Source organism: Rhinolophus sinicus, chromosome 12 (genome assembly GCF_057876585.1).
Source record: "Rhinolophus sinicus isolate RSI-liver-muscle chromosome 12, RSI-T2T, whole genome shotgun sequence".
Taxonomy (NCBI): domain Eukaryota; kingdom Metazoa; phylum Chordata; class Mammalia; order Chiroptera; family Rhinolophidae; genus Rhinolophus; species Rhinolophus sinicus.
Window position 1 is genome coordinate 38405633 of NC_142512.1, and position 23257 is coordinate 38428889.

Below are 23257 nucleotides of genomic sequence, written 5' to 3' on the forward strand. Positions count from 1 at the left end.
TACTTTTCAATGGCATTTATTATACCTTTATAAAAATCCTAATACAGTGTGAAAAAAATCATTATAAAAAAGCAGACAAAATAAGCAGACGCTGTACGAACCTGGGACACTTGGCAGAAGTGGGATTCACATTGGAAGGACACTGGGAGTGAAGGTACACCATGGGGTGGCTTAAGGCTCAAAAGCTGTGGTCAGAGCCAGCATCTCAGAGGGAATGGGAAGGCAAGGGGGGAGTGGAACTGCATTCAGTGCCAAGGACTGTCGCTGTCTGGGAAGTCCTGTCCCACTCCCTCTCCCCTCCCAGCTTTTGGGTCTGTCCTCCTTCCTCTGAGCCCACCCCCTTCATCTTTCTATAATCTTCTTTGCCTAAAGATGGCTGATGAGCCAGAAAGCTGGAGTTGGAGTGAAGGGGTGGGGTTCTAGGAAATAAAGCAGTCTCTTACTCTTCTCCCCTCCGTTTTTCCTACAGAGAGGTTGAGAGCTGAGGGGGGAAAGCTCCACTTCCTAATCGCCCAACACAGCCAAGAGCTTCTCTGGTGTCTCCAAGAAGGACACCTGCTTCCATTGAGTGAGGGGCAGCTTTTCCTGCTGTCCTGTCTACAGCAGTTCAGGGTGTGCAGTCCAGCTGCTTGGTCGGGGGTTGGGTGGACAGTGGCAATGTCATTGTCCATAGCTACCCCTGCTCCCATCAAAGAATCATAGAAAAGTAATAAATAATCACTTGGGTTTTCCACCCACATAGTCCATACAAAACCCCAAAGTTTCTGGTTGGCCTCAGGCTGGGACATCAGTTGGCAGTAGTCCGAGATTGCATCCACTGGAGCCCAGCAGGCAGTCTGCAGGAAGGGAGGAAGAGGGCAAGGTTTAGCATATCCCATGAGGATGATGACCTTCAAGACCCAGCCCCTGCCCAAAGCCAACTGAGGGGATGACCAAAGTTATATCCAGTCTTTCAATCTGCAAATATAAACAGTCGGAGTACCTACTATGCTTCAGATACTGCGCTAGGGCTGAGGTTACCGGTGAAAAAACAGACACACCCTCTGGGGCTTACGTCCAGCAGAGGAGGTGGATATTAAACAAATAATTCCATAACTACATATGTGAGGAAGGTTAGGAAGGCAATGTATAGAAGCCTCTGGATGTCTGGGAAATGGGGGTAGGGGGACATCTCTAAAGAAGGGGCCTGGAGCCCCATCTTAGCAGTATCTCTGGGCAAAGCTCCAATGCTCCCTTCCTGGGAAGAGACTCCGTAAGCAAGTTCCCCCATTAGACTGTGAGCAATGCCACAGCAAGGGGCAGGAGATGGGTGTTCTTGGTCACGTCTCTATCACCTGGTGCAGTGCATGGCACATGGGGAGTACTTAGGAAATCTGGTTGAATTGAACTGTGTGGGTTGGGGGAGAGGGGTCTTCCTGACCCAGGGGCTGGCAAGACACTGGCAGAAATGTGTGGTTCCTTGAGCGTATCTGCCTAAAGTCTCCCCTTCTTCACCAGCCATCCAGGTCCTCAGCCCGCTGCAATTCCACTATGAGAGGGAAGAGGAAAGGGAATTCTCCAAACCTGATGTGAGGCCCTTTCCATGTTACTGTGACCTAGCTCCTTCACAGTCTTCAGGTGATTACTTAGCAGCTTTCTCAGCAGTGCCCCCCTGGATAGCTTATCTGAAATTGTAACATTCCCTGCACATACTTCCAGTCTCCTTGCCTACTTGACTTTTTCCCTGAGCACTTAGCACTTTTTAACTTATCATACATTTTTCTATTTTTATTATTTGTTGTCTGTTGCCTCCCACTGGAAAGTAAGCTCTATGAGGGCAGCCATTTTTGTCTGTTTTGTTCACTGCTGCTTCTCTAGTGCCTAGAACAGTGCCTGGGACAGTAGGTGCTTAATAAATGTTAAAGGAACCGCATCATTTACTCTCTACAGAAACTCTGGGAGGGAGTAGGTATAATCACCCTCCTCTTTACAGATCAGAAAATTCAAGTTCAGAAAGAGTCAGTGATTTCTGCCTGGAAGGCTTGTCCCTGGTCTTCCCATGGCTGTCTCCAATTCATTCAGCTCTCAGCTCAAAAGCCACCTCCTAGTAGAGGCTGTCCCTGACCACGAGAGCTAAACCAGACCCATCCCCACCCCTCTATCACTGTTATCCCATTTCACTTTCTTCATAGCGCTTATCAGTACCTAAGATGTTTGTGTTGGGGTAGATTGTCACCTCTCTCCCCCCTTAGAACAAGCCTCTTTGAGAGCAGGGACTTTCTCGCTCACCGCTTACCCACAGCATCTCAACTGTGAGTATGTGCTCAACTAACTTGGCTACCTGTGAACCAGATTCTGACGGGAGAGATAGGAGAAGGTTCTGATGGTCAGTCGTTCATTGGTTTGGCCAGGCCCTGGAGGTTCAGAGGGAGCAGCCACTAACCCTTCCCCGGTGAGGGCACAGCAGCCCTGTATGTGCCACGGGTGGTCTTTGATGGCACTAAGGGTGAGGAATTGAGAGATCTCCACGGTGGTCATGGAGTCCTTCATGTCCTGCTTGTTGGCAAAGATCAGGACGGAAGCATCTCGCAGCGCCTGTGGACAGAGGAACCCAGCCCGAGTCAGCCTGCCAGGGCCCAGCCTCCCCTCCCAGTGCCCCAAGTGCCACCTGACTCCCATGCTGTCCTGGCAAGAGAGTCTCACCCAGGTGGGGTGGGGATGCGGGCCCTCCCCCAGCAAAGCACACCAACAGCTTGTGGAGCCTCCTAACTGGCTCCTGTCATCCTTACAGCAGTCCCCGGAGGGAGGCATTTCATGATCCTCCCCAATTTGTACTTGGGGAAGCTGAGGGTTAGAGAGGCAAAGTGATCTGTCTGGGGTCCCGCAGTGAGTGTGAAGTGGGATCAGGACCCGACCGGCAATTTTGGCTTCTGTTATCAACTGTACTAAGGGCATTATTGTCCTTCATCTGCGACAAACTAGTCCTGCCCAAGCTGCTGCACTAGGGGCTCCTAGAGTGGGGCATCAGGAATGAAGCTCAGAGAGGCTAAGTGAGTAAGCTGAGGTCACACAGCTAGTATCCTGGGCTCTCTCCCAACTGCAGGGGGCTCACCTCATGGGCCAGCATCTTATACAGCTCCTCCCGAGTGGTCAGCAGCCGCTCTCGATCCGTGCTGTCAATCACGAGGATGATGAACTGGCCAGCAGAGAGAACTGTGAGTGGTGGCCTTTCTCTTCGGTGAAGGTGCCTCCTGTACAACTGTGCTTCCCCCCCGGCCTCTGCACTACCCTGAAGTGAGCCCCACAGCAAACAAACTGTCCAGTCTCAAGATCTCCTTGCCCTAGTCCCATTTTCATTCCTTTTTCCGTCCAGACACAGAGTGTACACAACACAACGTTCGATTGCGTGGCACTTCATTGAGGCCTCACTACAGCCCTGTGAAACCAGAACTACAGCTTACCCTTGAACAACTCAGGGCTTAGGGGCACCAACCCCTGCACAATTGAAAATCCATGTATAACTTCTGATTCCCCAAAAACTTCAGTCCTCCCTTGGTATCCATGGGGGGTTGATTGCAGGACCCCATGGTTACCAAAATTCATAAATGCTCAAGTCCCTTATATGAAATGGCACAGAGCAATGCATACAGCTGACCGTCTGCATTCACAGACTCCCAATTGTGGATCAAAAAAACTGCTTTTAATCCCTAGTTAGTTGAATCATGGATGCAAAACCAGAGGGAAACAGAGGGCTGACTGTATATTTATTGAAAAAACCCACGTATGAGCAGACCCATGCAATTCAAACCTGTGTTGTTCAAGGGTTAACTGTGTTATTATCCCCATTTACAAATCAGGAGACTGAAGTTCAGCAAGGTGACATATCTTGCCCTCAGCCTCATGGCTGGTGAGTGGCAGGGCTAGAATTTGAACTCGTCTCTGTCTCGTTCCAGGAATGAAACCACTGAATTCTACTGCTGCCAGAGTGAGAAAGTAAGGAGACAAAGGGTCTACCCCATTCAATGCCTCAAACAGAAAGCTGCCAGCCCAGACAAAACTGCTAGGAAATATTCAAAACTGTTAACAGGCACTGTGCTGCATTCAGTATCTGACACACATGCATGAGCTATTTTTTTATTATTTAATTTTCACAACAACTCAGGGAGGTCACTCTTATGATCTCCGTCTCACAAGTGGGGGAACCCAGGCTGAGCGAGGTTAAGGCTGGCTACCCTCATACAGCCACTCCATCTCCCAGGCCTCCCTCACCTCAGTGTTGGAATAGTACGTGTTCCAGGTGGAGCGCAGAGCCTCCTGTCCGCCTATGTCCCACATGAGGAAGTGGGTCTTTCGCAGAACAATCTCCTCCACATTGCTACCGATGGTGGGACATGTATGGACCACCTCATTCATCAAGCTGGGGAGGTAGGAGAGAGCAGCAAGAGCTCAGCCCAGCCCATTCCCAGTGCTGCTCCCAGCCCTCGGCTCCCGAGCCAGGCTGTATCTAGTTCAGAACAGCTCAACCCAGGTTAACCGAGCCTCTGCTGGGCATAAGGGAAAGCAGACAGGAGTGACACCAAGTCTTGTCCTGGCTTGGACCCCAGGACCGGGAGACTTAATAGAGCAGTCTGCCTCCACTGTAATATGCAGGTGAATCACCTGGGAGTTTTGTTAAAATGCAGATTCTGATCCAGGGGGTCTGGGCTGGGGCCCACACTTTGAATAGCAAGGAGTTAGAAAAACGAGACACAAGGGAGGCCATCAGGAAGGTGTTATTTACAGTGACATAGAAAACACAATTTTATAGGTAAGGAATGCCTCTGGAAGGGCTGGGAAGTAAAACTGGGAATTAGAGATGAGATAGAAATTTACTTTTCACTGTATACTCTTGTACTGTTTGGATTTTTCTTTTCTTCTAATTTTTAAAAGCCATTTACATATATCACTTTTTCAGAGGAAAATTTGTCCTAAGTAAATACTTTGGAGGCTCCAGAACCGGAGAGATGCCGTCCAGAGAGAGAATTTCAGGAAAAGTTCCAAAGGGTGCTCAGCACAAGTGCCAAACTCTGCCAGACCAGGAGCTACACAACCTAGCTGGACCCAAAGCTGGCATCCCCCTTTAAGTTTGCAGAAGGGGGAGAAAGTTAAGATGCAAAGATGGGGTGCAGGAGTTAGACGGGGTTGGGGGGTGGGGGGAGGACCTGCCGCTAGGAGGAGCGAAGAGCAGGGAGGTGGGAAGAACCTGCCTGCCTAGGAGGCAGGTTCAGACCAGGTCAAGTCTGCAGCCGCGTTTGGCAGGGGCCGGGGTTGCCCATACCAAGCAGGATACGAATACCAGGCTGGGGGGCCGCTGAACTGAGGGGTCACTAAACCAGGAAGGTCCCATCAGCATTACCCACATCTCTCCTCCTGGCTACAGGAAGGTCCAAATCCCCTCCCCCGCCCACCCCGGAGTCACTTACAACTGGTAAAGAATGGTGGTCTTTCCTGCATTTTCCAGTCCCACGATGATAACCTTGTGCTCTGGAGGCATCCGGGGTAAGGACAGAGTCAGGGACAAATGCGATGACCAAGGTACTGTGTGACCCTCCAGGCCTCCCAGGAAGGAGACAAGTGTTCCCAGCAGGGTGGGGGACCTTCCCCTCGGTACCATTTCTGCTCCCCCGCCCCCACCCCCCTCCTCCAATAAAGGACAGGTTTCTTTCCCACCGAGCCCCGGACGCCTGCTCCACTCCCGGACAGTGGAAATGGGAGATGAGCCCCACCTCGCTCGCTCTACATTTCCAGAAAAGTGATTGTCCGAAGGGTCCGGGGAGCTCTGGATTTGCCAAAACAGAAGGGGTCTGGGGAAAGAATCGAGCCCGAAATCACAACCGCAGGAAACCCGCGGCGGCGTTTACCCGAAGGAAGGAGGCTCGTCCAGCCCGGCACCCTGGGGACGCTCCGAAGCTCGCAACCCGCGAGGAGCAGGTGGGGAGGGGGCAGGGGAGACTACGCAGCCGCTGAGGAACGCCCACACCCGACCCTCCGAACCCGAGGTCCCCCAGCGCATCCGCTCCCGCGACCCCAGATCCGGGGAGCCCCAGGTGGGAGCCGGGTCAAAGAAGGTCGCTTGGATGCACTGTGCGTCCCTTACCCTCTTTCCCGAAGACGCCCATCAATTTGGCGATCAGTTGTCCCATGGCGTGTCCCGGGCCAGGCAGGGGCAGGACTCGATGGCCTTCGGGGGCCGAGGTCGAGCCCGGACGCTTCGAGCCCCGCCTCCTGGGGAGGGCCGAGAGAGCTTTGCCTATGAAGTCACGGAAGCCCCACGGGTCTTCTGCAGGGCCTGGGAATCCCCTGGGACGCTGGCCCCTCGCGGACGCTGTGGACGTCACGGTGACAACAAACTACCTATCCAGAACTCTGGAGGTACAAGGAAAATGGGGTTCAGACTCCACATCCTCCCAGTCGCCCTGAGAAAACTCCAGAGTTTTCTGGGTGGACTGCTCTCCCACTGCAAATCAAGAAGTTTCAGTACAGTGACCCGCCACCGGATCCCTGCTTTCCCTTCTCCAAGTGCCATGTCTGGGGCACGAGACTGAAACAAAGCGCTTGGTCACCCACGTTCTGCACCTACCAGCTGTGTGGGGTAGACAGGGCTCACCGATCCTCTCTCTCTCACTGAGCTGGGGGAATGTTCCAATTCTCAACAGATCTCTAGTTGTTCACTAGTGTGGGTCTTGTTAGGCCCACTGGAAGTGAGTTCCCTTGGGAAAGGGCAGGGTCTCCCTCCTTTTTCAGGTACCTTGGTGCTATCTCTATGACTCACTGACAAACCCACTGCGCAGGCACAGCTCCCTCGTTCCCAAGGGCAGGCATTTGAAGACAGGGATGGAGCAAAAAGAGATCTCTATGGAGGGATCCCAGATACTAAGACCCAGCACAGGAGAACCTGGGCCAAGAGACAGCCAGGCTGGAGGAGGAAGGGGGAGCCATTTGGTCTTGTTTGTGAATTTCCTTCTTTGCTTAAACTGGGAAAAACCAGAAAACAAAAAGAGAAGTGGGGAAGGCCAACCAATCTCAGACTGCGGGGGTGATTAGGAGACACCAGTCATCCATCACTCAGGAGAATCAGCTCCTTTCTCTCCACTGTCACTGCGCTCCTACAGCCCATAAGAGAACAACCCTCTAACGGGTCTCCCTGCCTCTGCCTCCCCCTTAGCAGGACATCCTCCTAACAGCCCGACTACGCTTCCTAAAGCACAGCTCAGAGTCTATCCCTCCACAGCTCATAAACCTCCAATGGTTCCCTACTGCCCACTGAATTCAGATCAGTCTCACCTGATATGCAAGCGCCTCCATGAATAGCCCCCATCTGCCTTTGCAGCTTATCTCCCATGTTCGCACCCACTTGTCCTTGCTCATCCATGCACAGTTCTTTCCCACTGTGCTTTTGCTTGTGTTTCCTTCACCTGAATGCCTTTCCCCTTTTCAGAAAGGAAGATTCCTGAGACCCGTTAGCTGCCTGCTGTAAAAGCTCTGGTGTGGTTCTCCAGCCATATGGGACTTCTCTCCACAGAGATTGCACATGGGCATGTCTATTTCATCCAATCGCCTGTGAGTCCTAGAGGGCAGGGTTCATGTCTTGCTCACCTGTGCACTCCCCCCACACCCCACCTGGTCCAGTGTGTGGCACACGGTAGGAATGTATTGCTATTGGACTTAAGTACAGTGAGTTAAGCTAACGGCCTGAAAAATGGTGTTTGGAGTATTAAAAAAAAGAAGTGTGAGCACAAGTTAAGGAGGATTGAGAAAGGCTGGGAAGTTTGTGAAGAGAAGAGGGAAAACAGTTTACTAAATACAGAATTTTCATCCCACCCAGCTTGGTACCCAGAGTTAGAAGGAAGGGGAGTTGGCTAGCAGAGCCCATCTGGCTGATTCCGTTTCAGCCCTAGGAAAGGAGCTGGGGCTGCAGCTGGGTTCAATAGAGTGGGGGCACAGAATGGTGCTGGGGGAAGCAGCACTGTGTGAAGTATTTTCACCATCTGTTTCCTGGCTGGGGAAACTGTACCCTACCCCCTCTACCACTACCACAAATTGCAGAATTGAAAGTGACAGTCTGCTAGCTGGAGCACATTCAGTAAACAGACAAGAGCTGCCTTCACTAAGGCCCAGAGCCTGAATCTTAAGGGCATTTCATTCATTTATTCATTCATTAGACAAATATGAACCAGGAGTTAGGAAACATGCTAAGTAGACAAAACAGACCCAATCCAGGTTTATGGAGCTTACGACCATCTAGTGGGGAGCTTACCGTCTAGTGGGGAGACAAACACACATACCAAAAACCACAAAACAAAACAAAACAAAACAAAACAAAACAAAACAAAACAAAAAAACCCTGAGAGACAGTAGGTGGGAAGGCCTGATTTAGCTAGTCAGGGAAGGAGATGAGGGGTTCCAGGTAGGGGTGTCTCCAGTACCTCAGTTCCTGAGCTGCTGAGGCAGCTGTGGTAGTAGCACCAGGCTCTCTGGGCCTAGTCCCAGCTGGCTTCGTGGTTGTGACATCCTTACATGTTGACAACCACCAAAGTGCTAACCATGTAGGTTGAGGGCTTGTGGTTACCAAGAGACAAGACTATGTCTCCCCGCATCTCTCAATATCTCCAAGCTAACCCAGAAATGCCCCTGCCTGCAACTTCTGGGCAAGTCCAATTTCAGGCAGAAGGCACGTGGGGAGGAGACAAAAACATATTCAGACACCTGCTTCCTTCTCCCCAAGCCCCCTCCCCTCACAGAAGCTGCAGCATACTGGGGCAGGGGAAGTAGCATTAGACGTGAGTGGCACAGAACTTGAAAGCCAGTAATCTGAGCTCAGGTCCTTGCTCACTGGTAGTGTAACTTTCTATGGACAAGTTGCTTAACCTCTCTGAGCTTTAGGTGTAAACTAGAGTTAATTATCCCTGCCTTTGATTCAAAATATCAGGTTCCACTCCAGATGGAGCTCTCTGCTCAGCTCCAGGCCAAGCACCTAGCTGCCTTCTGCTCTTCTCCCCTTGGATGATCTCCCATAGTCACCATAAACCCACCTTGTCCAAAGCTAGACATTGTTTCTGTCTCTAACCTGGTTTCTTTACCTGCTTCCTCTCTGTGACCCACAGGAACCCCAGACACCTCCCTCTCTCTCACTGGCCACCTCCAATTGCTCTCCAAGAGCTCTTGATTCTAATTGCTAGGTGTCTCAGGCAACTATTGCCTCCTTTCCTGTTCTATTGCTGAAGCCTATTGCAAACCCTCCTCATTTCTCACCTGGAATATTGTAGATTTCCAGGTTAGGCCCTGCAATCTATGCCTCAAACTGCAACCAAAGCAATCATGCCACCGCTGCTTACAATCCTTCAATTTCTGCACACCAGCTTCGGGACCAAGTCCAAACTCCTTAACATGACTCAAGCCCCTCTGGGACCTGCTCCTGCCAACCCTCTCTGACCATCGCCCTGAGAGCGTGCTTTACTCGTGAAGTCCAAGGACACGTCCTGCATGTCACCTGCTTTCTCTGCCTTGATCACTTCCCCCACTTCTCTGCTTCTAGTCTCTACTCAAGCCTCATCTCCTCCAGGAAACCTCTCCTGGCCTCCCCAGGTTAAGGGAGTGACTCCTTTTCCAGGCTCCCCCAGGACCCAGGGCTTCTGGCATCAAAGAGCTCATTGTGCTGTCCTGCATTGCCATTTTGACTTGCGCCTGGTACATAGCAGGTGCTCAGTAAATGTTTAACAAATACAGGAATGAATGATTGACTGCACTGCAAGGCAATGCAAGTGTTACACTGGGAGGCAGAGAATGCACTCCAGTCCCAGCAGTGTCTGCTAGCTAGCTTTGCTATCAACTCCCCAGGAACCTTGGGCCAGTGATTTGACCTGTTGGCCTGCCCAGTTCCTTTTCTTGGGTCTGCTAAGCCTTCATCTGGGGCACCTGGATGTCTGTTGCCCTCTGTACGCAAACACACATTTTGCACAGGAGCACTCAGGTGAAGGACCCAGGAGCCCTTTAGGTCACCACCCCCAACCCCAAAACAAGAACCATGAGTACAAGTTGGTAGGTGCTACATGAGGCAGGATACAGGTGACAGCAGCAGTAACAACCGTCAGTTCACATCCTGCCAGCTGTGATGGTAAAAACTGGCAGTCACCTGCTTTCTTCCTCACTCGTGATCTTTCTCTCAGGATAGGACTGGGTGAGTCCCTGATTTTCTCTGCTCCTCCCTGCAAGTAGACCTCCTCCCCACCCCCATGCCTAGTTAATAGGGTCTGGAAGGATGGTAGTTGTGGTGGCATCTGTGGAGAAAGCCGGAAGCTCAGCCCCTCCCTTCCCTGAGGTGTTGGGGAGCAGCTGAGGCCACAGGAGCAGAAAAACAAGCACAAGCCTTTAAGATATTGTGCCAGTGGGTCTGGAGCTCACCCACCGAATGACACCCTATTTCCCGGCCTCAGCTTCCCATTTTTCCTGGCTCTACTTATGGGGAGATGGGTTAGGTATGGTGTTTGGGGACGAGTGGGGACTGAGATGGCCATGCGGCTCCTGTCAGGCTTGAATGTAACGCATCAGAGCCACACAAAGCGCCATCTCTCTTGTTGAGTAAACTCTCAGGGCACAGCTTACTTCTGCGCGCACCCCTCGCACCCCCCTGCATGGCGGCAGTTCTCACATGGCTAGGTCGGCTACTGTGTGGCGGGAACAAAGAAGCAGGCTCAGGACGTGCCGCAAAGGACAGGGTGGCGGTTTTATATGTGGCAAAATACTTCTAGGGGATTACAGACGAACAGACAGACAGATGGGGGCACAGGACACCAGACAGGGAGGGGGGAAAGGGTGGGCAGTGGTCTCTTCTAACCAGTAAGTGGAAGCTGCACCCCACCCCCAGGTGGGGGGGGTGAGACAACATTGGCACAGGAGGTGGTGAGACAGGCATGAGGTGCCCATCCCTGAGGTGGGCATCCAGGCAAGGCCCAGTCGTCATTGGCACAATCGGCTCTCTCTGGCCCAGCTGAGACGCTGGGGAGGGGCAGGGCTGCTGGCCTATGGAGATGCTGGGCAGAGGACACTCCAGAGCAGACGGGATACGAAGGCTTCCAGGGGGAGTGAAGTGGACGTGGGTAAAGGACAGGATCACAAGAGGCAAATATAGAGCAGCAGCAGCAGCCAACCCCCCCAGGGAGATCCATGGTCCCGAGGAAACCCCTGGGGTGGTGATCATTTCTTGGGTACCCACCCACAGGGCCTCTCTCCTGGGGCCTCAGGGTGAGTGAATGAACAGTTTTTGGTTTCAAAATGAGGCGGACCAGAGCGTTCCATGGGTTCCACACCCAGGTGACACAGGGACAGGGGGCTCAGACACAGAGAGCCACTCCTTGGATGGCAGCAGGCAAAGGATGTTGTAGGTAGGCAAAGCTCATTCCTGGAGCAGGCAAAGGCTGGGGCATGGAGGTGGTGGGGTGGGTAGCAGCCGTCTCAGGTTGCCCACTCCTCAGTGTTAGGTCCCAGGCAGGCAGATGGCCCTACATCTGAGGCCTGCCAGTTTCTATCCAGACCCTGCCCCAAGGGGCTTCCATCCTGTAGCTTTCTCCTACCAGACAATGCTGCCAGAAGCTGGGGGGAGGGCTGGGCATGGTGAGGGACCCTGGATCTGGGGTTTGGGGGAAGAGAATCCTCATGGGAAAGTCTGTGGTCTCCCTCTCCAGGAAAAGCCCCCTACCATTCCCAAATACTCCAGGTTGGAAAAAGGGCCACCCCATTTAGGACCCTTCATTAGAGCCCCAAGTAGAAAGAGTTAAGGAAGTGCACCTTTTCTCTGGGAGAGAGCCCCCTTAGGTGGGGGAATGGGGACACTGCACAAAGGTGGGCATCCCCCATCCATCCACAGCAGGTAGATTAAAAACCTACAGCTGGGGCTTAAGGACTCCCAGGAATTGGGATGCTACCACCCAAGAAACCCCAAACATTGAGCAAAGGCATCTGAAAGGAGGGAGACAGCGCCCCCTGGAGGCAAGATACATCCCGGAGGTGAGCCCGCTGTCCCTCCCCTCCCTGGGGCTCAGAGCCCTTCCTCCCCACTGTGTGGCCCCTGCCTCTCAGCGGATGTAAACACCCCGACCCCAGCTCTCCAGCTCGTTCTTGTTCCGCCCCAGCACTGGACCCCCGCCCTCCGCGCAGTAGCGGGCCTTATTCCGGCCGCGGTTCCGGTTGTCAGTCACCTCCTCTTCATAGTCTTCTTCCTCATCCTCCCAGGATCCCTGACGGGCTGGTGGGGTGCTGCCCCCAGCAGGGTCTCCAAGCCCTGGCCCCTCTGAGGGATCGGTCTCCATGTCCACACACGAGTCTCCCGGCTCCGTGTAGGCAGAGTTTCGGTTGCCAGAGGCGTCGGCATCAAATGTGTCTTGACGGGACAGTGCCCGTACGGTGCTCACCCGGCCAGGTGGGTGGCTGCTGGGGTAAAGGCCTGGCGGCTGACCCAGCTCCCCGGGGTACTCGTGCACGCTGGCGTGCTCCCCAGTAGCCCGTTCCAGCGACTGGTCCCCAGCAGCAAGGTAGGGTCCCTGGTTAGCAGACAGACGGCACACACCATGCAGATCAAGCAGGGGTAAGAAAAACACAACAAAGCAAGGCAGATTAGTGAGGGCACCAAGACACCAGCCCAACTGAGGGAGGAGGGGACTGGCTCTAGGGGATGGATCTAGAGCCCAGCCAGACCTTCGGGACATTAGCTCCTCTGTTGGGACAGGGGTCACCCAACCTTCCTAAGGCGTGAGGAGGCGTGAACTCTCCTGGTAACCATGGTACAGAGCCCAAGAACAATTAGTCTTCACTTCAACACACGTCATTAATGCTGTCTTAGGGTAAGTCATCATTAACAGCTCATTAGTATTGCTACTCATTAGTGACTGATTAAGTTAGTCGTTGCCTGTTTTCCAAACATATTAAGAGGATTTCAGCTCCAGCTCACTAAGCCGAGCTCCTTCAGCACAAACCAGACCCTAACCAGAGACCTCCAGAACCCCATACTTCCGCCTGCCCGTCAGATGGATTCCTCCCCAGTCCCCAGCAGAGACTCAAAAGCAGCAGCTTAGAGAAGGGCGATGGGTCTCCATCTCCCACAGGAGACGATGAGGTGGCCCAATGTCCTCAGCACCAAATGCCACATGAAGGTGACCTGATGGCCATTACCACCACGGAGGCTGCCATGTGGGTGCAAAGAGGCCTGGGTCTTAGTCCCGCCCCTGCCCTTTTAAGTCGTGTGACCCTAAGCAAATGGCTCCCCTCTCTGTGGCCCAGTTTCTCTCTGGTGGTGTGATGGGGATTCGAGCAGCAGTTTCCAAACTGTTCTCTGGAGGTCTGGGTTGGTGGGGAGGGTGAGGAGGGCACAGACGTGCTTTATGGGTCCCCATGGAGGTGAAATGGAGGCCAAGCCACTCGCTCCCTCGGAGCAGAGCAAGGATGTTATCTACATGAGCTCCCATATAAGATTCAATGAACAAATGGGATCTGTTGCTGAAAACAAATTTGAAAGCAACAGTTTAGAATGGGGTTCTTTCTAACTCTACTCTAGAAGCAAATACTTAATGATGTGACCTCAGAGATCGGCCTTGGCTCCCATGGCGGGGCACCCACAAGAGGCCCTTTCCGAGAGTCTGTTTCACTGGGAGAATAGAATGTCCATTCAATCACAGAAAATGCTACATTCTGGGTCCCTTCTGAGGGGCCTTCTGGGGTTAGGGGTTTAGGGGAGGGGGCAGTCTCTCTGGATTTAATGGTCCCTGCTCTGTGGGATTCTGTGTCTGAGGCCTCCTACTGTGACCACTAAAATGCCATGACCACTGTTGGGTCTAAAAGGGGTATGGAGTCCAGTGAAAGAATCTCTCAGTCTTCCTTATGTTTTCTTCCTAGTCACTTGTCTTATAAGGCCCCTAATCAGGCTTCATCCCTAAAAGCCCCCAAAGCAGCAGATGTAGTCCTGTGGGACCAGGCCCAGGAAACACCAGCCAGCCCCAGAAACCACAGACACCAGAAACTGCCACTCACCACATTTTTTTATAAAATAAAGCTCTTTCCTTCCTTCCCCACATTCCCTGCGCTCCAGTTCCAGGCCCTGGCAGGAAGGGAGATGCGGGGCATCTACATGGTGTACTCCTGCTGCTGGGGCACCTCCCTGGCCTGCTGTGTGGCCTCTAGCCCGCCCCAGAAGCTGAGATTTCTCCTGAGTGAGGTGAGCACCTGTACCTGGAGGTTGGAGACAGGGGCAGGGCTGGCAGCCAGGGCTGCACTAGCCATGGTGCGGTTCAGCAGCGGATTGGGAGGCGTGCTGCTAGGCGGGTGTGTGGCCTTCCAATAGGCTTCCAAGTACTCTGCCAAGTGCTCGCAGGCATCCTCCAATTGGTTCTCATCCAGGATGATGTCAAACATTTCCTGTGGAGGTGGGGTTAGGGGTGGGGCTGGGATACGCCAGGCATGACCAAGGGGGAGAGGGTGTGGCCTGGGCACAGTGGGCAGAGAGTCAAGGGGTTGGAGGACAAAGTTGAACAGAGACCTCTGGATGTCCAGGAAGAGGGGAACACTCGTGTACGCATCAACAGAACTGTAAGAGGTCTTGGCACCCACATAATACAACTCCCTCATTTTAGATTTAAGGCTTCCTCCCCACAGAGAGGTGGTGCTTCTGGGGCTTGAAGGCAGTCTCTGCCTGCCTGTCCAGCACTCTGTCCCCTCAGACCAGTCTGCCCCTGTGGACCCGGCCCAGGGGTTGCTGGTCACTCTGTCTCCCACGCAGGCCAGAGGAAGCCAGAACCCAAATCTTCCACCTGTCCTCCCCCGGGTCTGAGTACTCACGGGGGGACACTGCGCCAGCTTCTCTGAGGCTGCTATTTGGACATTGAGGTGTTTGGATTGAGACTTCCCTCGAGACTTGATGAGCCTCTGAAGTACCTGGTTTGGGGAGAGAAGAAGAGCTAGAGGAACCCCGTAATGCAGCAAGTCAGAAAGGCAGGTCCTGGTTGGAGCCAGGGCGGAGAGCCAGTGTCGGGGCTGGGGGACGTTCAATGACTCTCAGCCCTGGCCACCTTCTTAGAAATCACCTCTGCAGCTCTGGAAGGTGATTTCTAAAGCTCGGGACATCATACACAACGCTCAGGCTCTCTCGGGACTCATGCCAGCCTGTCCTGGGAAGTTCTCCTAGCCGTGGCTATATGAAGGGCAGCGATTCTTGTCCCAGCCCCTCTCAGCTTCTTTCCAGGCTTCATCCTCAGGGCCAACTTCCCCTGCATGATAATAACAGCAGCCATGGTATATGGGGCACTTGCTATGTAATGGCACTATTCGGTGCTTTATACATGATCAATTCATTTAGTCCTGACAATAATCCCATTAGGTAACCACTATTATTATTCTCTCTCAATAATAGTAGCTAAAACAAAGCCACAACCTTCACTAAGTGATCGAAGTTAACATCAGCAACAATGCAACAAACCCACATCGTGCTCCGATGCAATGCACTCAGGACACATCACTTTGGTGACATTCCTACCCAAACGGCAAAAACCTAAATCTCATCATGAAGAAAACATCAGACAAACCAACACTAAGGAACAGTTTACAAAACAAGTGATCTGTACTTTTTCAAAAATGTCAGTATCATGAAAATCCAAGAAAGGTTGAAGAATTGTTCTAGCTTAAAGAAAACTAAAGGGCTACAACAACTAAATGCAACACATGACCCTGCATTGAGGGGGAAACTCCACACAGGGCATTATTGGGACTACTGGTGAGAAGTGAAGATGGACTGTATTTTTGATAACATTTCTTGAATTTGACAATTATGCTGTGGTTAAATTAACGTCCTTGTTCTTAAGAAATACATGTTGAAGTATTTAGGGACAAAGGAATACAATATCCACAACTTACATTCAAATGCTTATGTATATAATACATACATATATAAAGATAGAGAAAGATAGGGCGGCTGGTTGCCCAGTGGTTAGAGTGCAGTGCTCATAACACCAACGTTGCTGGTTCGATTCCCACATGGGCCAGTGAGCTGCGCCCTCCAAAACTAGATTGAAAACAACGACTTGACCTGGAACTGAGCTGTACCCTCCACAACCAGATTGAAAAAAAAAAAAAAACCAACAACTTGACATGGAGCTCATGGGTCCTGGAAAAACACACTGTTTCACAATATTCCCCAATTTTAAAAAAAAGATAGAGAAAGATAAAGTAAATGTGGCAAAATGCAAAATTAGTGAATCTGAAAAAACTGGAATTGTATACTTGAAATGGCTAAGTGAATGATACGTGACTCATATGTCAATAAAGCTTTTAAAAAAAACAGTGAATCTGAGTGAAAAGTATTCAAAGAATGAGAAGTCTTTTACTATTCTTGCAACTCTTCTGTAAATGTAAAATTACTTTAAATATCTTTAAAAAAAACAGTGGAATAGATATAGTGTTAGCAGGTACCAGCCACTTTGCATGGGTAGTCCATTTATTTAATCTTCACCATTTGAGGATCCCTATTTTGCAAATGAGAAGCCTGAAGCATGGAGACGTTAGGTGACCTGCCAAAGGAGCATAGTGCTGCTAAGTGGCAGCACTGGGCATAAACCCAGGCAGTCTGAACTCTGAGTCTCCACCCTTAACCCAGTCAGCGCTCTTCCATGGGGGGGAGATGCACGTATCTGTTACTTTCTACTTCACAAAGTATTTTTGCATCCATTATCTCATTTGATCCTTTCAATCACCCTGAGGAAGTACTTAGATCTTATCATGCCCTTTATGCTCATTAGAAATTTAGGGCTCACAAAGGTTAAGGTTAAGTAACTGAGTGCTCAGCTCATAGGGTGCTACATGGATGATAACAATTGCCACCCCTAGTTGCCACCATGAAATCAAACAGAACTCTGGGCTCTTTACACTATTACCTTGAATCCTCTCACCAATAACACAGGAAGGGATTATAATCCCCATTCTATAGGTGAAGAAATTGAGGCTCAGCGGCCTCAATTTCAATGAAAATAACAGCCAGAAAACCAACAACAAAACCTAATTAATTAATAAGCCAACCAGAGCTAGGATTTGAACCCCATGCTGTCTTCTAACTTCAAATCCTTCACCTGCACTTGCTCTCCATGTTCCTCAAACTCCCACTAATATCTAGGAGGGAAAAAAAAATGGGGCTGCAATATGACAAAGAAGTAAATCAGCCTTCCTACCGATTTCATCTCTATCAAGGTCCAAATGAGGACAGTGCGACAAAAAGGGCTGAAATCCAAAGACAGCAAAGACCTCCCAACTGTCAAGTAGCCGAGTGACACTGGGACAACAAGCACAGAATTCTTTCAGTTTTCAGGACCAAAAATGGAAGGTCAACCAGAGTGGAGACAGGGGACTGGCCTGCACGACCCCAATAAAATATTTATATGATTCTTTATATAATATTATAGAGCTAATACACGATGGGGTACATTATGTCAGCCCCTTTGCTAAGTGCTAAGTATTCACTTTAGGTTGAATCTTCACAATATCTGTATGATGGAGTTTTACAGAGAAGGAAAGTCAAGCTGGGGAGACTGTCACACATTAGTAAGCAGTAGCTGGGATTTAAACAGTCAGCCTGACTCCTGAGCGCTCCTGTCCCCACTAGGGTCCAACTCCTGCACGCACCTTGGGAGAAGTGATCTTGATGTAAACAATGATGGGGGCCAGTGAGGTCTTGGAGAGCTGGGCCGGGTGGTTGATGGTGTCGGCGTCCAGAGCAACCAACTGAAGGGTCCGGGCCAGCTCGAAGATTCGCTCAATCTCGCTCTGAACCTCAGCTGGGGGACATGGAGTCATGGGGAAGGGGGAAATGTGAGGGAGCCCCCCAGGAGGCAGTAAGTGGATAGCACACTTCCAGAGATGACCCCCCCCACTTCCCCTCCCACATCTGGACCCAGAGACGGAAGCTGAGGGGTGAGCTCACCCAGGCTGGAGCGTGTGTTGGAGCGCTCGATGATGATGTGTTTGCTGGGGTTGTTGAGGACTGAGCGCTTAGCCAGGGAAATGTCCGCCGTCACACGCGTGATGGAGATCCTGGGGGACGGGACAAAGGGAGTCAGGTGTCAGGGTGGCTAGAATGCCCTGCCCACTTCCCAGGCTCCAGGACTGCCTCCTAGCCCTGGTCCCAGAGTCCCCGGGTGATCATGCGAGCCGTCCTGCCCAATCCCAGCAGCAGAGGATCATGGTGGGAGGGGGTAGCTAGCTCCCAGGACCTTACCTGCCATCAAACCGATGCTTCAAGAAGTCAAATAAAGCTTTCTGCATCATGTCTGTAACCTGAGGATGGGGGTTGGGGTGGGAGGGAGGAGAAACAGGTGTTCAAAGCCAGTCATGAAGGGTGAGCTGCTGGTTATTTGCACCCTCACATTCCATTTTCTTAAATTCCTGAGATGAATGGGCCCCTGAGAAGGGGGAGGGGAATTGCTTCTGAGTCTGAGGGGATGCCAATAGGATCTCTGATTCCAAAGGTCCTGCTAGGGATGACCTCTGGGAGGACTCTTCTGGGGGAGTTTTGGGAGGGACTGGACTCTTCTGAGTGGGTCTCCCTGAGGGTTGGGACCCTCTGGGAAATTTCTCTGAAGGGGAGCATCCCCTGGGAACCTGGGCCCTTCCCAGGGATCTCTCTGGCATCTGAACCTTTCTTTGGAGTCTCTCTGGAGGTCTGGGCCCCTCTGGGTCCACTGCCCACTCGGGGTTCCTACCTCATAGCCCTTGAGCGACGGTCCCACCAGGATGATGGGCCTCATGGAAGGCACCACGTCATAGGGGGGCACATGTTCTGTCTGGAGGGGAAGGGGGGAGGGGAAACCCCCGAGTGGAGATGGCGTCAGCACCTCTCCCCCAGCCTCCAGGCACCCCCATGCATCCTTTCCTCTCCCTGGTCCCAGAGCCCAGATGTGGGGATCAGGGTGGGGGTGGGGAGGAATGGCCAGGGAGAACCAGGAGGCGGATATGGGAATGGGTGTTAGAAGATCTCCCTAGCTCACCCCAGGGTGGGGGGGGGGACGACACAGAAAGCTGTGATACTCACCGACTTCTGCTTCTGTTTGGCTGGGTCCAGAGATTGCCAAGAGGCGGGAGGGGGAGGAAAGAAGGGAAGGTACCCAGGCAGGGGCAGAGGGCAAGGAAGGAGCCAGGACAAGAGAGGGAGGAAAAGCAGGCAGACGAGGAGAGATAACAAGGCATGCGTGTTAGTGACAGACAGAGCTAGAGAGGTGGGGTGGGACCCCCGTGCCAAAGGGGAGCCAGAGATGACCCTGGATCAGGGCTGGGAGTGGGACTGACAATCAGTCAGTCTAGTGGACTTGGGAATATTCAGACATAACAAGACCCCCTTTCTGGGTCTTAGAAAAGAGCTGGGAAGGGTGACAGCTCTTACTTTGGTGCCCATCTCTTGCCCCCAGTATAGGCCCATTTTAAGGGTTCCCTTAACTGTCCTTCTCTGCAGCCAGTAGACCCCCACATGGAATCCTAGCCCCACCCTGGTCCCATGGAGTTTGAAAAGGGCAAAGAAGGGTCACCATCCCACTCTCCCCTTCACATGCAGGGGTGGGGGGCAAACATGGAATATCCCACTGGTAGTGAGGGGAAAGGTCAGGTTTCATTAGCACCAGACCCTGATGCTGGGGGCTCGGGGGGGGACCTTACAAGGGAAGGGGTGCTTCAATTGCAAGAACCATCCCTTCCTGCGCAGTGGACCAGGGTGGGATTATGTGTGGAGACGGATGTGCCTGTCCTCTGTGCCATCCTACCCCTCCCTTCTCCTCAGCAGGAAGCTTTGATCTCCACAGAATCATGCTGGTACCACATCTGAATCCATCCCAGCTTCCCCCCTCACCCCCCCCACCCCGCAAAAGAGCTGGGCCCTGACCCCCTCCCCTCTTGTAAGAGCCCAGCAAGAATTACCTTCTTGAAGAAGGGGATGCGTTTGCCATGGGGTGGCGGGGTGGTGACACTGCTAACACTAGTCTTGGCAGAGCCACTGTGCTCCCCAAGCTCTGCCTCCTCATCTTCTAACTCTATGGGGTCTAGTTCAAATGCTAAGTTAGTCATTTCATTACCTGGACCGGAGAGTCAGAAGAGAGGGAGGGAGGCGAGGTGGGGAGGAGTGAGATGGACATGGAGACACAAACACAGAACGCAGAGATGGGATGGGGAAAAAAGAAAGAAGAAGAGGTGAATGGAACAGGGCTGGGAGAAATGAACGGGGTGTAGGGGGAGGGGAGTCAGGCAGAGAGATGGAGCTACCAAAGAAATGGGAAAGGAGAGACATGAGAGGACGGGCGCTGACCGGCCCAGCGTGTGGGGTCCCCTACTCTTCATGGAAAGTCGACCACTAGATGTGTTTGGAGGACTGAGGTTGGGGTACCCACTACTACAGGGAAAGGAGGGGAAAGGCAGTGGGGAGACCACCCCACCCTGGAGCCCCCCCCACTCCCTGGGGAGGCGGCAGCTCTTACCACTGGCAGGGGGCGTGGGGCGGCGGGTGCCAGTCACCACATCTCCCAGACTGGAGCTGGAGTTGTCACCTGATTTGCTGTGTGGGCAGAGAGGCAAACAGGAGCTCTGAGCAAAGGGGTGGGTGTGAAGGTGGAGGAATCTTGTTCTCTCACGTGCTGCCCTGCCCCCAAGATGCTCCAGCCCCTCTGGTGATACCACAGGCAGCTCTGTGCCCTCAGGACAATGGGTCAACCCTTGAAATCTAGTCCTGGCTGCAGGGCCTCTCAGGGGTTGGCAGTGCCCTGCCCCCAGCCAGACACCTGGAGCTGAGGCGGTTCTGGCGCAGCTTCTGTTCCTGCAGCAGACGCAGACTGTCCAGTTTGACGGGGCTGGGGATGAAGCCGACCTCACAGCCCTCCTTCACCAGTCGCCCGATCCACCAGTCATTATTGTATTTCTGCAAACAACAACAGCAAGTGGGGTGGGAGAGACCAAGAGGGAGATTGGATATGTAAGCCAGCAGCCACCCTCCAGGGGAAACCACCCCTGGACTTGCCTACCCTGCCCAGGGTGTGGCAACCTCAGAGAGCCCAGCCCCTGGTTCCAGCCTCTGAGTATAGCCCCCAATTCTCAGGACAAATCCAGGACCAGCATCCTCTTGGGCCATGGACCACCCCGCCTCCAGCACATCCCTTTTCTGAGAGTCCTTCCTCCTCACGTGTCTGCCCTGCCCTGGAATGGCAGAGAAGTAAATGCTGACACCTACATGTGCCTGGCAAACTGCCACTCCACTTACAGGCCTCATCACAAACCTTCCCAACAACCATGTGACCTAGGCATTACTACCCCATTTTACTAATGAAAAATTAGAGGCCCAGAGAGGTGGAGACATTTGTCTAAAGTCACACAGCAGACTCAGCCCAGCTTGGCTCAGAAGTCTTTTTCCACTATAGAGCTGGCTGCCCCTCTCCTGGCACCCACTACCCTGCCCTCCCTCCAGATGCCAGGTGTTCTCTCCACCTCTTTGATGTGCAGGAAATCCTTGGGCTCGAAGGTGATGGCCACTCCATGCACAGGCACCTCATCCCCAGGAGACGGGTTGTAGCCGACATTTGTCCGCACAGCAAATGCCACTGGCTTGGTCTAGAGGAGGTGCACAGGGAGGAAAACAACCAGAGGGTTAAACCGTAATACAATGCACAACTGCCTGACTGGGGTGGTGATTATGTGGAGATTTGTTTTGTAAACTGTTCATTAAAAGGTACATTGAATGGTTTACATAGTTTTTTTTGTATGTATGTTAAATTTCACAATTAAAAAAAGAAAGCAAAAACTAGAATTCAGCTCTCACAGAGTGGAGGGGAACACTGGGGAATACGTATTAGTGGTGGGGGAACCCAGAATGACCCCCAGAAGGAATAATAGTAATAACAATAATGATGATAGCAGCTACCGTTTAGTGTGCCAGGTACTACATTACATGTTTGACGTGTATTATCTCATTTATTCATCACAAAAACTCTATGAAGTTAAGTATTATTCTCTTCATTTTAATGAATGAGGAGAGTAAAGTTCAGAAAGGTTAAGTGACTTGCCTAAGATCATGTAGCTATAATAGTCAGCCCAGGAAGTTTGACTCCAGAAAGAAGTGTAAATTGTTAGCACTTCTCAAACACCTATGATGTGTGGAAACAGTATTAGACACTTAATATACTGTATAAGGAGGTCGGTATCATAGCCCACATTTTACAGATGAAAGACAGAGGCACATCGAGGCCCAGCGTATACCAGCTAGGAAGTAGCTGAGCCAAGACTTGACCCCGGGTATGTCCAGGCTGTCCCCAAGGCCTGAGGGTGGTGAAAATATGCCAGCACAGCCCCTCCCTTCTTTCTCACCTTGGCTTTCTCGAGCTGGGCTAATGCCTGGCGCTCTGCCTCCTTCCTTAAGGCTTCCCGGTCCTCTTCCAGAGACACATCAGAGTCCGATGGACGGCTGGTGTAGGACTCCGCTGAACCCTGAACACAGACAGGGCCAGGTCAGGCTACTGCTGCTGCCTCCCCAGCTCCTGGGACTCAGAAGGCACGGAAGTGCCACCCATCACGGATGCCTCAAGCCCCAGCCACCCAGCATGATGCCACAAGGGCTAGAAGAAGGTGGTATTAGATGGAAGGAATCGGGGACTGAGGGAAGAGTGTGGCCCTAGGAAGGGTGACAGCAGTAAGCCAGGGGTTAAGGCAGGTCCAAGGACAGCTGCTTGGGGCCCAGGGAGGGGCAGGAACCTGATAGGGGCAAAGCACAGGAGAGGAGTGCCAGGGGACGAGTCTCCACTCTCTGCTCCTCCCAGCACTGTCTGAGACAAACTCAGCAGAAGCCCAGTGGGTCCTTTCAGGGACTATAGCTGCCAGCATAGACCTGAGCTTTCTGCCCTCTTGGCAGTGGGCAGTATGCTCGGCATGATGGGGCCACCAAAAATACTGCTATCCTCTGCTCAAGGTTGAAGGAAGATAGAACCCTACGTCCCCTGCCAGAATCAGGGGAGTCCCAACCTTCAGGCTCTCAGAAGATACAAAAAGAGAGTCCAAGATTCCTGGGGTGGTTCAGGAAGAAGAGGCAAGTTAAGAGCAGGATGTGGGGCAGGCCTTTGCCCAGGACTAGGCCTGCAGATGCCAGGGTTAAGGCTGGCGCAGAAGCCTGGCCGTGCCAGGAAGCTGGCCTGAACCACACTGACCATCCCAGAGCACAACGCCTTCAGAGATGCAGGCACATGTGCTA

At 52.3% G+C, this 23257-nt stretch overlaps 2 protein-coding genes and 1 long non-coding RNA gene across 5 annotated transcripts in view; 1 reads left to right on the forward strand and 2 right to left on the reverse strand.

Annotated features, from left to right (window-relative positions):
* On the reverse strand, positions 1 to 8572 carry ARL5C (ARF like GTPase 5C). Its single transcript, XM_019747519.3, has 7 exons — positions 8445 to 8572; positions 6116 to 6243; positions 5442 to 5502; positions 4249 to 4396; positions 3092 to 3175; positions 2423 to 2574; positions 1 to 836 (listed from the first exon to the last, which is right to left on the reverse strand). Exons 2-7 carry the CDS (start codon positions 6159 to 6161, stop codon positions 788 to 790), a joined length of 540 nt encoding a protein of 179 aa, XP_019603078.3. The 5' UTR covers positions 6162 to 6243; positions 8445 to 8572; the 3' UTR covers positions 1 to 787.
* Positions 8147 to 23257, reverse strand: part of CACNB1 (calcium voltage-gated channel auxiliary subunit beta 1) — a 20212-nt gene continuing 5101 nt past the window's right edge. For 2 of the 3 annotated variants that reach the window (XM_019747733.3, XM_019747735.3), the window contains 12 exons: positions 22381 to 22500; positions 21505 to 21627; positions 20805 to 20941; positions 20505 to 20581; positions 19951 to 20105; positions 18747 to 18827; positions 18263 to 18321; positions 17969 to 18078; positions 17671 to 17822; positions 14842 to 14937; positions 14236 to 14421; positions 8147 to 12554 (listed from right to left, as the gene is read on the reverse strand). In XM_019747733.3, the coding sequence (XP_019603292.2) occupies positions 12090 to 12554; positions 14236 to 14421; positions 14842 to 14937; positions 17671 to 17822; positions 17969 to 18078; positions 18263 to 18321; positions 18747 to 18827; positions 19951 to 20105; positions 20505 to 20581; positions 20805 to 20941; positions 21505 to 21627; positions 22381 to 22500 (1761 nt within the window). In that variant the 3' untranslated portion in view covers positions 8147 to 12089. Of the gene's footprint in view, positions 12555 to 14235; positions 14422 to 14841; positions 14938 to 17670; positions 17823 to 17968; positions 18079 to 18262; positions 18322 to 18746; positions 18828 to 19075; positions 19096 to 19950; positions 20106 to 20504; positions 20582 to 20804; positions 20942 to 21504; positions 21628 to 22380; positions 22501 to 23257 lie in introns of all 3 variants that reach the window. The other variant, XM_019747734.3, reaches the window with a different exon arrangement.
* LOC141569011 (uncharacterized) lies at positions 10073 to 16929 on the forward strand. Its single transcript, XR_012492394.2, has 4 exons — positions 10073 to 10195; positions 12740 to 12854; positions 14096 to 14221; positions 14783 to 16929. It is a non-coding gene; the product is annotated as an uncharacterized LOC141569011 (long non-coding RNA).

Coding starts and splice junctions, on each gene's coding strand:
- ARL5C (XM_019747519.3), bottom strand. CDS start 6,161: ATGGGACAACTGATCGCCAAATTGATGGGCGTCTTCGGGAAAGAGG. Junction 5,503..6,115: donor GGGCGTCTTCGGGAAAGAGG/GTAAGGGACGCA, acceptor GGATGCCTCCAG/AGCACAAGGTTATCATCGTG. Junction 4,397..5,441: donor ACCACCATTCTTTACCAGTT/GTAAGTGACTCC, acceptor CTACCTCCCCAG/CTTGATGAATGAGGTGGTCC.